This window comes from Cryptomeria japonica, chromosome 8 (assembly GCF_030272615.1).
Source record: "Cryptomeria japonica chromosome 8, Sugi_1.0, whole genome shotgun sequence".
NCBI classification, from domain to species: Eukaryota; Viridiplantae; Streptophyta; class Pinopsida; order Cupressales; family Cupressaceae; genus Cryptomeria; species Cryptomeria japonica.
Genome location: NC_081412.1, coordinates 373,285,912 through 373,300,274, shown reverse-complemented (window position 1 = coordinate 373,300,274; position 14,363 = coordinate 373,285,912). Strand labels below are relative to the sequence as shown.

The 14,363-nt window shown below is 37.8% G+C and overlaps 1 protein-coding gene across 2 annotated transcripts in view; it reads left to right on the top strand.

Annotated features, from left to right (window-relative positions):
• LOC131062648 (phospholipid-transporting ATPase 2) overlaps positions 1-10,557 on the top strand; it is a 183,553-nt gene extending 172,996 nt beyond the window's left edge. For both annotated transcript variants that reach the window (XM_059209548.1, XM_057996354.2), the window contains 3 exons: positions 9,285-9,412; positions 9,556-9,706; positions 9,818-10,557. In XM_059209548.1, the coding sequence (XP_059065531.1) occupies positions 9,285-9,412; positions 9,556-9,706; positions 9,818-10,150 (612 nt within the window). In that variant the 3' untranslated portion in view covers positions 10,151-10,557. The remainder of the gene's footprint in view (positions 1-9,284; positions 9,413-9,555; positions 9,707-9,817) is intronic.
• Positions 10,558-14,363: the final 3,806 nt, after the last annotated feature.

Genomic DNA, 14,363 nt, shown 5'->3' with positions numbered 1-14,363 from the left:
AACTGCCTAGAGCTCACTGCTCAATGGGAAGTCACACTGACTTACAATAAGGATTATACTAATCCAATGACTTGTATTGCTTTACAATAGCATCTCCAATGCCAGATTCAGTACCGGTTCTTGCTCTGTTCTTTACATATACCCTTGACCTATAATTCGCATATTAGGTTTGCTTAATAATTTTCTTTTTGCCCTTTTTTTTTTATCACAACTTAAAATGACTACAATGATCTCCTTTATATACAAGAGTCATTTTACAATTTGCCAAGTTGGCTTACAATAATAAACAAAATATTACATAACAAAAATCCTGTCGGCCTCTGTGCCAGTATACATATTTTCTTCTGTGCCGGTGCCGGTGTAGAGTGATCTGTTGATGCCGGTGCACTGTCTTGCCTGTGTAATGCTTTGCCGGTATAATGTCTTGCCGGTGCCATAGGATTGCAAGGTTGCCATCAATGACAAAACCTTCAATCACATACAATGTCTCATTGGAGTGTCCATATGCCAACACCCATTCCACTGTGGGAAACTAATACCTGGTGGAATGGTAGTTCTTCTTGTCTTTTCAATGTTCCAATTGGTTTTAGCACAGGAGGTCAAGTTTGGAGGGAGAACAAGGAAACCCTAGGTCTGGCATCCCTATGTGACAGGCCTAAGATTGTATGTTTGTGATATCTAATCTGCGAATTTGTTGAGATTTATGAAGTTCAGGCATCCAAACCTATGGATTGGTCAGTTTGGAGATGGGAGACACTTGTTAGTGCCATTGACTGAGTTGTGGAGTGCAAGAGTTGGGTACTTTCTTTGTAAAATAAGGCTAATTGAGCCCTAGTGCAGCGAGAAAACTTCATTTTTGATAGACTTGCTCCAAAACACTACATAGCCATTTTGAGATATTATCGGTGTTCCATGGGGATGCGTCCTCCCCCTTTTCGTCCGCGTCTCGGAGACGGGGACGTCTTCGGGACAGGGGGATGGGGACGCGACGTCCCCCGTCGTCCTGCCACTGCCACCCAAGTGCCGTCGGAGACGTCTCCGTGTTTCCCAAGGAGACGTTTGGGCGTCTCCCCATCCTTCGAGAGACGTGCAGACGTCTCTTGAGGGACGGGGAGACACCCAGACGTCTCCCATCGGCCCCACGTATATGTAATGTTTAAAATTAAAATTTAAAAAAAATTTAAAAAATTGACTTTTTTGGGGGTTAAGGGGTAACCCTAATTGGACGTGGGCCAATAGAAAAATAACACCCGACGCCTTTATAAAATAATAAAAGTATTTTTGGCCCCACGGGGCGTTGCCCCTCAACCTCGCCCTGTATCGCAACTTGGGGGCGCTGCCCCCAAACCCCTGTCGAAAAATATAGGTGGAAACCACACTAATGGAAGTAGGGAAAATTTAACCTGCAAGTCTGATTAGGCTCCATATAACAACATAATTAGCATTGAAGAATATTGGTATTTAGATTTAGTATTTCAAATTTCCTATAGTTTCATTTGAAATGTAATTCTTATACTATTATACTGTCATACATCTTTTCAAAACTAGTTTTTCAAGTACTATATGCATATGTATAACTATATCAGCACCACCACCTCGCCACCCCCCCCCCCCCCCCCCCCCCCCGCGCCGCCGTCCCCAAACTTAGGTCCTTGGTCCACCCGTCCCCAACGTCGGTGGAACACTGGATATTATTTAAGGCTCCCAAAAGGGTATTTGAATTTGGCTTCAGTTTGTGGAAAAAGGGCTTGAGTAAGGAGTTCTTTTCACTAGTCCTAAAATGGAGGGCTACTAGGCCTAGGTGAGTTTTGTGAAGGAAGTGTTATTGGTCTTGAACAAGCAAAGTTGTAGAGTGTTTTGTTGGGTTGATTGGGTTACCCTAATGCTCAATATGCTTGTAAGTCAGTGGTCCCATTGATGTTGCATAGTCTCCATGAAGATTGCCTTTGTAGCCATAGTTGATTACCTCCAAGCTGTTAGGATGAGTTGGGTGTGGAATCCTATTTGTGAAACCAATACATTTTCCCTTTTGTATTGAGTCTTGCCTAGTTTGCATCCTTTCCATAGTCCTCTGCATCAAAGTGTGGTGGTTGCAAATGCACTTATGAATATCTCTAGCTTCTTCCACCACTCTATGGCATCTCTCAAAAAATGAAATTGGAAATCCACATCTTTGCGCTTCCCAAAACAATCAATAGCTCTAAGAAAACAAGAGCTATTTGAACATGTGACTATGATGTTGATGAGTGGCCAATGTCGAATATTGGTCCACCCATCCATGATAATAGAGTAATGAGTCCTAATCCAAGTATGCCTCATGTCTTCTAGCTCCAAATTTATCTTAGAATATTCTTTGTCAAGGAGGGTAGTTCGTAGTTTATGTTTTCCAAGGGGGTGAATGAGGAACTAACAAAAGCTACATCTTTGAACATTTGTTTGGAGGAGAATGTGCTACCTGGATTGAGATGGCATGGGCATAATACAATTTGGCAATGGAAGACTCTACTGCATCCCATGCTTACATATTGAACATACTTGCAATTGTCCTCACCTTCTGACTAGCAATAGTTTTTCTTTCCTTTTGTAGAAATATCTCTACTACCAGTACCAACCATAGAGGGCATATGCATAGTTGATTGTGCAGAATGTGTTGGCATTGACGCACCATTAGACCTTGCTTTTGCTTCTATATTTAATCTATGAACCTCTTATCTTCTCATCCCCCTCTATATTTGGACACACCTTAATCCCTTGTCTTGTAAAAGCTAAATAGATGAGAATATACTTTTGTGCGCTCCCTCTAAAATCTATTTGCAAATGTGTCACAACCACACTCTACTACCCCACAAATTTTTGTTTCTATCTTTGTCAAGGGTTATCACTACTTGGAGAAGAGGCTTCTTGGGATTAAAAGACTCCTTTGCATAGGGTTTTTTAAATGGCAAAAGGGGCACTCAAATGGATTTTGTGGCTTTCCCTCTTCACCCACAACTCTTCAACACCTTAATGAATCCCCAACTTAGCTTGAAACTCTCACATTTTGATTTTAATATCTTTCTTCCGTTTCATGTTCACTACTCTCATTGTTGTTGCTTTTTGTTTTCTAAAAAAATAATGAAAGTGCAAACTGAAAAGAGGAAAAAAAGTTGTAGATTTCTTCTTTTAAATTATGGAAAAAGTAGAAAAACAAAAAAACAAATGGAAGAATTACTTACCTTTTCTGCTTCTTTTGCTACCTCACTCCTCACTGCCCACTAATGCTGAATTTTCTAGCTGCGACTTCAAACCCTTCTCAATTTTTATTTTATTTTTGACTCCAGCTTGACTTCGGTTTTTTATTGGCATGTAAAAATGAGTTATAATGAGATATGGAGGCCTGTTTTGTTGCTTTAGGGCTAGGAGTGGTGTGTGTTGGTTTCCAAATCAACAGATTGCTAAAACCTAAAGGTATGCCAAGTCATGCTCAGTTTTAGCACTGGATCTGGCCAATGAACATGATTCAATCAAAGGTTGAGATCCCCTGCACTTCAGGCTCAACAAAACCTAGGCGGGTCTACCTCAATTCACATCACTTTTAAATATATCACAACATTAAACAGTAATGCTACAACAGATAAAACTTCACATAAAATTACAAGGGTTTGTGTGTGCACTTCTTGAATAGAAATAGAAAACTAAAACCTAAGCTACAAACAAGAAAATAAAAGACCTCTAGATTTAAAAATGATTTTGGATCCTTCCAGGGTTTGCACAAGAAAACTTATTAGGCTGGTGCCTTGTCCATTGGGCAGAGTCAGAATGAAATAACCAATTAATAACAACATGAACACATAACTAGTGATCCTTAAATCATTATTGCATTACAATAATGAGATAACCAGTTAATAATAACCATTGGGCAGAGTCAGAATGAAATAACTAGTTAATAACAACATGAACACATAACTAGCGATCCTTAAACCATTATTGCATTACAATAATGAGATCTTTTTTGAACATACCAATAACATTCTTCTTAATCCTTAAATATAACCCAATACTCTCTAGTATTCAATTGAAAACAAATTAAATCTACTCCTTGAATAGAGCTAATCAATTGAAGACTCACTACAACAAATGTGCGATGAAAATCATAGATATCCTTAACATTTCTGATTTAAAAGAAGTAGCATACATTTTCGGAGACATTATAGCATGTTTTACTCAAATGACAAACTAGCTTGGTAGCCATTATCAAAGAGTCTGACTAAAACATTCTAAAATTGAAATTTAAAGACAACCTAAAACCTAATAAAGAAACCCCTCTACAATCAATTACATTACTGAAACTGGATTTGGAACCAAAAGAAGGAACCCTTTCAAATGGCCTTGAAATTCCCTTTTATAGAATAAGAGTGTAACAAGCATTGGGCCATTTACAATCAATAGCTGGCAAATCATCGCCTGAAGGTAGTTGAGACAGTTATTACATTCGTCGAATTGCACTCTAGATCAAATTTGATCTGCTCCTTCATATCACAGCTGCAACACATCTTGTCATGCGTCGAGCCCATCCCGCAATCAGATGATTTGATCTTGGAGTGCAAAAGAGATTTAGCATTTACTTCTATTCCTTGTCACTTCCTAAAACTCCATCCCTTTGCAAATATCACCATGCCTTCGCGCAACTGTGCAATACTTTCAAATTTCCTACATTGATTGATTCGAATTGACAATCATAATTTAGTCAATGACCCCTTGACCTAATGAGTCAGCAACATTTTCCATCGTGGCAGGGCATTATTATTTCCTTCTTCGTTCCCTGCATGCTCACGAGCCGTGCGGGCTCCACACAGATCTCGTTGTGGGGATGCAACGGCCTCTTTACGTCCTTATGCCTGTCAGGCCCATCTTGCACTTGTCACGTGCTTGCTATCTTCCTGCCCACCTAACTACCTCGTCATCACCTTGACCGGGGTGCAGGATCACTTTTCTTCACTACTAGCCACAAAGTCCTTGGCATTCCCTGCACACCCACGGGTTAACATTTGAAGTCATCACCCATTGCTTTGAGGTGCGGGGAACCGCTAACCGCTAATCCCTACCACTTGGCTTAACCATCCCACTCACCTGCAGGGGCCAAGGCAGTAAACAATTAGCCCCTGTGGGGGACCTACATACTCATAAGAAAAAGCCAAGGTGGTGGTCACAAAGACCTACCCCGTTGGCCTGCAAGCTAAGTTACCGGTTCGGGTTCGGGTACCGGTTCGGGTTCGAAGAACCCGGTACGCCGGTACGGCAAAATTTTGAAAAGGGGTTTGGGTTCGTTTGGGTTCGTTAGTACAAAAACATGTAAATTATATATATATGCAACCTATAAGCATGAATTAAGATTAGCATGTCACATAGCATCATATAAACAACAAAACCAACATAAACTTGTAATCATAGCATCATGATCATACCATAACAGCATCATATACATCAAGTCTAATATCAAAATGATAAAATATTCAAGTATCATTGTTTCAACTTTCAACAATTTAAAGTTTGATCATTAAATGGATTCAAACTAAGAACATCCAAGTTTAATTTTTCAAACTGAGGACCTGGATTTTGCCGGCAACACCTCCAACGGGGTCAAGGGGCAGCACCCCTTGCGGGGGTCTGGGGGCAGCGCCCCCAGCGGGGTCAAGGGGCAGCGCCCCTTGCGGGGGTCTGGGGGCAGCGCCCCCAGCGGGGTCAAGGGGCAGAGCCCCTTGCGGGGTCGAGGGGCAGCGCCCCTCGCAGGGTCCCGGGGCAGCGCCCAGGGCGCCAACACCAAATCACAACCTTCAAACCCACACGGAACTCCATGGCGTGCATCAGTTTTCTGTTTTTTTAAGACGTCTAATTTTCTGCTTTTTAAGGTTATAACTTTCACTTTTTACAAGGCGGAATTGAAAAAAAAATTAAATTTGCATTGTTTTTTGACTTTACGGGCTGCCCAGCCGCCCAGGTTCGACTGGGTCCGCCCGGGTTCGACTGGGTTCGACCCCGGGTTCGACTGGGTTCGACCCTGGTCGAACCCACTCTGGGTTTTTCGAACCCTGGTTGAACCCAGGTCGAACTGGACCCGTACCACGAACCCGGTCGAACCTGGACCCGTACCAGGGGGGCCCAGAGGCGAACCCGGTAACCTAGCCTGCAAGCATAGAGTTGCAGGATTGCAAGGGATGAAAAAACTTAAAACAAACAATTGCGCACGTGGAAACATTTAGACGTCTAGGAAACAAGGGGCCATGGGGCAACATAAAAGACTTAGGAACCATTTGAAACACAAGTTAGGAAAAAATGTTAACCAGGCAAAAATTAGAGCGCTAGGCAAGGGGTTGGTTGCTTACACGACAGTGGTACCCTTAGTTCATGACTTTAAAGGAAAAATGGAAATAACGGGTCACCACAAAATTAGAAGATTTTGAACATTAAGGTAGAGGGACTTAGGGTTTAGGGTTTAGAGATTTTTTCAAAATTTTGAAGGCACGAATAACACTTAAAACCCTAGAAATTTGACAGTCCCATTAGTGTGAAAGCCCACAAAATAATAAAAATGAAATAGGCTGTTTTAAATTTTAGTACTTTTCTTTATAAAAAATAATTGCACATGGTAGGGGAGGGTCGATTGTCCTGACCCATCCCTACATCCCTAGGATGAGTATGCTTAGAAACACCTAGGGGATGTGTTCCTAGTGAACATAGCCCTTGAGGCCTTTGTGGAAAGCAAAGTGATAAATGCATGGACTAATGACATGTCATCGGCAAGGTTGTTTAATAGCAATGGACTTTTAAACTAGGAGGAAAGACCTCTACATTATGATGTGTGCGACATTATATAGATGTATCTACATCTAATTTAAAAAATATATATATAATATTGGTAGGGGCAATGTGGATTCCTTTTTTGTGACCTATATCATTGTTGGGCTTAAACAACTTTGGAAACATAGCTTAATGGAAAAAGAGATGAATGTGCACATGCTAGAAATAGTCGATTTTCAATAATGCTCTAGTATCTCTTTCAATGTTTCAAGGTCTTTCTACTGGCAAGCAATTATTGATACAATTATCATAGCTTATCATATATCTTGATGGAAAAGCAAGGGAAGAATAGTTGGCAGAGCTTCCAATGGTTCTTGGAACCAGTGGAACCTTTTCTTGGTTCTAGATGCTCATGTTCTAACCAATGCCAATATTGTGAATATACAGTCGATGACACCAAAGGATCGTTTCTTCTGCCTACCTCCTCTGCAACAACATTAACTTTAAGGCTTACAACTGCTAGTTCCCTATCTGTAGGGGCATTTTCCTCCTTCTCTCTCTCCTTTTTCCTTTGCAACTCGTTAGATTAGAATTAGTCTATAGGGTTATTCATTGCTGGGTTGGTTCAACAATTTGCATGCAGGTTAGAAAGGAAATTGGCCTTCTCTGGAGGTTTGATCTCATCTGCAAGGTCCCACACCTTGAGATCAATCCCATTATTTCATTGGAATGCTGAACCAGTTTTGGCAGGGTGCAATTTCACGTGACAATAGTATTACTGACAATGCACTCTTTGGTAAAAAAAAAAAAACAATTATTTTTCACAGCTGTGAGAGCTAAAACACAATTTTTTTTAGGGATGGTTTGCAATGCATTACTATACATACTGTGGAAGTCTCATCAAATCCACTCATTGAATAGAAATATATGGAACTAAACCAATCATCCAGGTAGGATCACAAAGATGAAATTACGCTATGGGAGTTTAAAAAAATTAAGTAAAACAAGGAAAACCATAAGAGCTGGAGTGTAACGCTTTTGGATAGTGTTTTACAATCTTATTCTTCTTACCCTGCTCCTAGGTAATTAAATCAAATTAAAACGATTTTTTCAGGCAAGCTAAAAAATGTTTCAGCATACTTTAGGTTTTTGGTACTTGTGAGCTTTATTTTATTTTACTTTATTAAATTTGAAAAACTTTAATAAACTTTAAACTACAGCCCTATATTTTTATAACACCCAAAAACATACCTTGCACTAATTTTTGTTCCATTTTGATGCCACCATTGGATTTGCTCCTCTTGCTATTAAATGTTTTTCTTATTGTTTAAATGCTACACTTCAACAGCAATACAAGAAACAAATATATACAAATATGTTAATGCAAGAGGCTTTTTCAGATACCTATGCTCCTTGTTGGTGAACCCTCTGTAATCTTCTCAATATTTTTAATAAGCAATAGGCTAAAAACATGTTTCAGGCATTCAGATTCATTCATATCAGCAAGTATACCTCTGTTTTCTTTGTCAAACCTTTTTTTTCAATTCAAACAATCTCTTTAAAACATTTAGGTGTTTTGTTATCTTATGTGTTAGCTTTCTAGAACATTTTAAATCATTAAATTTCATTAAGAATTGAACAAGCTATCGTGGTTTTAGTAACATCTCAAACTGTTATAAAGAACCACCGCATTGCAACTAATAAACTTTACATGCCTCTCTTGCAGATATAATGTGTAGCGTCCCTGCTTTGAAATAGAATTTAATAATAAATAATAATAAAATTAAAATATAAAAGAATATAATTAAATATAATTTAAATTTAATTAAGTTAATGAATGGTCAAAAGACATGAAATGAAAAGTTGTGACTCCAAACATGAGATATAAAAGGGAGGGGGGATAATTTGGGAATCAGATATGCAGATCTAATTGTGGAAAGGGTGTATCTCTTGCCAAAGTGCATACATGATGAAGAGGTGTGACCTCTCCCTCACATTGAGAGATATACAGGAAAGGTATCAAAAGCATCCAGGGACATCACCATCGATCAGATCAGATCAGAACTGTTATTTAGTTACAGGCAGTAACATCCTTGTTCTTGGGGGTATGCATGGGGATGTGCTTAATATGTATGCTTATTATATGAAATTTAGTTACAGGCAGTAACATCTTTGTTCTTGGGGGTATGCATGGGGATGTGCTTAATATACATATGCTTATTGTATGAAGCCTGATGATGTTCTAATGCAGAATTTAATAGTATTATTAATATAGACTGCAATATGTATGACAGTCGTACTTAATTTCATATATATTCATAATACATGAGAAGTTAGTATTTAATTTTATAGGTAATTTAGTAGATTATGTATGCTGAGTTTAAATTTCTCTGTTTGAGGTTAGATCCAAAATGTAGAAAGATCACTGAACTATGGTTGATTTTGACAACTAAGTATTTTTCACTGCATGTTAAGACTTTCTAACAAATGTTTATATCCATTTGCAGGCAACCGTTGTATTCCTAGTCACAATCCATGTATATTCCAATGAAAAGAGTGAATTGGAAGAGCTCTCCATGGTAGCTCTATCGGGATGCATCTGGCTGCAAGCTTTTGTCATTGCTCTAGAGACGAAGTAATTAATATCTTGGATTATGCAATTATATAAATCCTTTACTCTTTGGATGATAGAGGGAATTGAAATTCTAGCCATTTGCTACATTCTAAGGTGGTTTTTTTATTGCATTAGATGCTAATTTTGTGTCTGCAATTGTTCAGCTCTTTCACAATTTTACAGCATATTGCCATCTGGGGAAACCTCATTGCATTTTACCTGATCAACTTTGTTGTGAGCACTTTACCATGGGCAGGAATGTACACAATAATGTTCCGTGTATGTGGTCAACCAGCTTATTGGTTAACTATGTTGGTGAGTTCTTTGTTCCCTTGTCTGTCCTTAATCTTCTGTGGGAAAAGTAGTCTTTTCACTACTAATTCTTGGAATCTGTGGTACCTTGTGTTCTTTATCTGTGCCATACAGGTCATTGTTATTGCTGGTATGGGCCCTATAACTGCTCTTAAGTGCTTCCGTTTTACATATCGGTCAAGTGCTATTAATATATTACAACAACTGGAGCGTTCACATCTTACTAGTTACTCAAGTCCTAGTCTAGAGTCGCCATTAAAGGATGAAGAAAAGGACGTAACTCCTCTCTCGTTAACACATTCAAATAGCAACAAAGCATCCATGTATGAGCCTTTACTATGTGAATCACCATCTGCAGCAAAAGTAACTTCAGGAGGATCTTTTGATTTCCTCCAGGCAATTCCGTCAAGGTCATCTTTTTCTTACTCAAGGAGTAAAATTAATTAACATTCCTCTCGCTTAGCTTCATATAAGTTCCAAATTCTTGAAAATTCATACAACTCATGTCAGCTGACAAATCTGGTCAACAACACATGAATTTCTGTTGGTTACACCAACGCACTTGCTTATTGATCCTCTCCATTGCCCACATTGTACTCTATTGGCTGGTTACCGCAAGAATGTAAAAACAGTTTCAAGATTATGAAATCATTCAGGATTAAGCTCAATGTATACCAATGAACAGCCATTTCAAGTAACGACAGTTGACTTTGCTTTCCTTATTTAAGGAAGTTGCTTATAGAAAAATATGTATTCTATAGTCTGATTACAATATGAGGTTTGAAGTTATATGGTCTACTTCTATTCACAAGTATTGTTTGATCGTACAAAGCAACCATTTTTGTTACGTTTTAGATTTTCATTTGGCCTACCCATGATGTTAATGCATATCTTAACATGATTTTACTTGCTTCACAATCTTGTATGCTTGTAGCTGTAAACATAGTTAAAAATTAAAATGATACTGATCTTTGCTAATAGAAATGATACTGATCTTTATGATATTTTCATAATGCTGATACTGAGCTTTCATACAAGGGCACATACATAGGAAACACCATAGAATACACAATGGAGAACAAATTAAGATAATAACTTATTTTAGTCATTTGTAGGAGACATCAATCTAATATTTTTCACAAGTATATCGAGATACCATTGGACTGTGTTCCTCATATTCAAGAGTTTCTAAGAAAATACAGTTTACTTCAACATTGGTTGTATATAGAAAACATTAGACAACTGCAACACATGAAATTGTTGGAACTTAGATGTCTTAAGGGCAGAAGTTATTAATTGCAACTATTATAGCATAGAAATCATTCTAGAATGCTAATCTCTGAGAAGAAGATGCAAGCTATTTCTTTTACGCTATTACAAAAACAAGGTAGTAGTCGATTAGAAGTGATGTGAAGCTACAAGTACAATGCCATGCTTTCTGCTTTCGCTACTATGCTACAACACCGTGCTATTTTCACATTGATTATTTTTCCTTTATAGCTAATTTTGATAGCAAATGAATAGTCTAAAAATAGAAAATAAAGTGTTTTGACTTGAAAATCAAAAAGTCATTTGACAAGTGCTCCAAGATGCAGAAAAGGATATGTTCCGACATGAAACATATTAAAAATAATATCTTGGGTTGATGTCATTTTGAACTCTTTTGTATTTACAAAATTCAGACATTTTGGACAAAGAAACGAGACTCGGACTCGGCTCGGATTCGGAATCGGACTCGAGACTTGGAGTCAGACTCGGCTAGACTCGGCAAAGTGAAAAACTCAAGAAATTTAGAGATTTTTAAATATTTAAAACTTGTTTCATGCACCCTTTATTAAATACACCTTTAAGACACAATAGCATCATCAAACTCGGCTCATTTGATTACATACACAAGTATACATCAATCACATAAGCATAAACGCAAATTGTAGCTGAAGGAAATAACAAACATAGATATATAAATATTGTCAAATGTATACAATATTACAAAACTCATGGAATAAAAAATCTATGTCATCATATGATCATCATCAAATGTTCCGTACAAATACCAAAGGTAAATACAACTACAAGCCTATGGCTCAGAGGAGTCTGCATCCTTCGGCCCCGACCCCCTGCGAAGGCGTCTAAGGTAGGTCTTGGATGATTCGGCAGCCATAGCCTCTCCTCGTGACACCATGCCAACCTCACCAACATCAGGAATATCTATGTCACTATCTGCCTCTGGCTCTCCTGTCTTTGCTCGTGCTCTCTGCTCCTCTGCCATGGCTACAACCTCAGCCTCTATATCTACTTGGTCGACCCAATCAGTGGACAATAAAGAAAAAGAAAAACAACTTAAAAAAACTTTAAAAATGTGTTTTTTGAATGCCTTTTTTCATGCTTAGTGCCGACCAAGTTTGCACGACGGGACTCGCTAGTTTGGGCGATTTTGGGGCAAAATCGTTGAGTTGGCGAGTTGGGCAAGTTTGCCCCCTGGACTCAGCCAAGTCCAAGTCCGAGTTTGCTGAACTCGTGGGGTGTGACTCGGACTCGGACTCGCTAAGTTTGGGCGATTCCAGGCGATTTTTGTTTCTCTGATTTTGATGTAACTTTTAGGGCTCGAACTTTGTTCAAGAGAGTTAAGCATCATTCCATGATGTTGTAAATGGACCAAGCTTTCCGATTCTTCTAAAAATGTTTGCTTCTGAATCTATAGGACTCTTTACAATATGATAATAGTCTTCTAGTATGTCATTAGATCATTGTTTGGAACTGCTACCTAGATTAGTCACCTCTCATAGGGAAGTGATGTGCCCCCATTACAAGTTATAAACACGTGACTATTTTCCATGAGTGAGGTGATCCCTCCAAAATTGATTTTCACTAATCACAAATATTTGAATGTAGAAATATTATGGTTCTATTGCCTGCACAACTCACAATGATGACCAATGCTAACACTATACAAGTGATGGGACGAAAAATACACCTTTATTTGTGTGGGTAGGATTATTGTACTAATATTGAGGAAAAAAATTTGTTCGTTATATTTGCATACAAGTCTGTTTCAATAGATGTGGAACTCATGGTGGCTGAGAAGAATCTCTAGGATACACAAGATTAAAAAAAGTAAGCTTCATTTCTATTTCAAGAGCTTGCCAATTCCTTGATCTCTACTCACACAATAATCAGTTCTCTCAATTTGTTCAAGCGGTTGAAATCAATATATTTGGTGTGATATTCATAATTGCAAAATGAATTTGATGAATGACCAAATTATTGGTACTTGGAATAAATGAAATGTTTTTCTCTATATTTCTATCCTTACATCTACACATTGATGTCTCTCATTTTATCTCATTAACTTCATGTAGTTTGGCCAAGTCGTGTATAATTTCATCTCACATCCTCTTTTCCTTCAGTTAATTGTTGAAGCTTGGTTAGTTTCCTGAGGACAAAGTTACCCAATTGGAAACTTACATTTGCGTTTCTATAATTTGTTCAATAGGGCCAAGGTTGGTTTGCAAGCACTGGCTTACATCCCTGATTTGATTTACATTTGGGTTTGGTTTATCTTAATGTTTCTTCTTGCTTACATTTCTATTATTATAGCACCATGTGTGTAAAATGTCTTCGTTTTTCTTGTTTCAATTGGCAATTCGGTGGATAACACTAAATTTTTTATGGAATTAATGAATTGAAACGATTGCAATAGAAATGAACTCAATTGAAACAAATTAAGTTTTAGTGAGGTAGTTATGTTAAAGAGATATAGAGCTATGGTAATCTTTGATTAATACGAAAGAGGTAACAATTTTTTATAAGAGTTTTGACTCTCTTTGCATTGCTACATCATTGTTATTTTTAAAATAACCTAAAATAATTTTTAGAAAAAAAATCCCTTTTTTAGTTTCTAATTTTCTGTTTTGAATTTTGGGTTTTCTTGAGATTCAAAAATTAATAAATAGAATTCCATGCTCTTTCATTATGACGTGCAGTTTAAGTTGTACACTACATCCACACACCTACCCTCTTGTACACATGCCTATCATTGTAAAGCCTACTAAATTGTGATCGTTTAACTTTTTTAAAGTTTGTAAATAAATGAATGATTTTACTGATGTCCATGAGACTGATCAATTTATGGGACCAAGGATTCACAACCTTAAACTATTTGCGTATTCCTTTCAATGTTTGATCTTTTGCTATGTATCTTGATTAGAAAGCTAACAGTTTGGTTGATCTTATCCCTGTCAAATAAACGGTGCATGTTGTTAGCCTTCAAGATGATCTCGTATTGAGCACAGATATCATCATACGTTGTGCACTCAATGAGAAAGTGCCATTCTGTCTCAATTGCACCCATCTTGCAAAACAAACAAGTTCTCTCTTCCAATACCTCTTTGGGTTGTTTCACACCTGAGATGATGCAAATCGGTCTTCAATTGTGCCACTAACAACCTTGCTTTCCCTTCAATAATTGTCCCTAAATATGCTTTCTGTCCATCTTCCCAAGTTAGGTTAAACTCTTTGATGTAATACGCTTTTTTACGTCCAATATGGTTAGTCCACATGGTAGTTTGAAACATTTCTATGACAAACTTTTTTTTTTCCTCATTGGTATTAAGACATTCGTGTAGCTTGATGTTCCACTTGTTCATCCAATTTTTCTTCC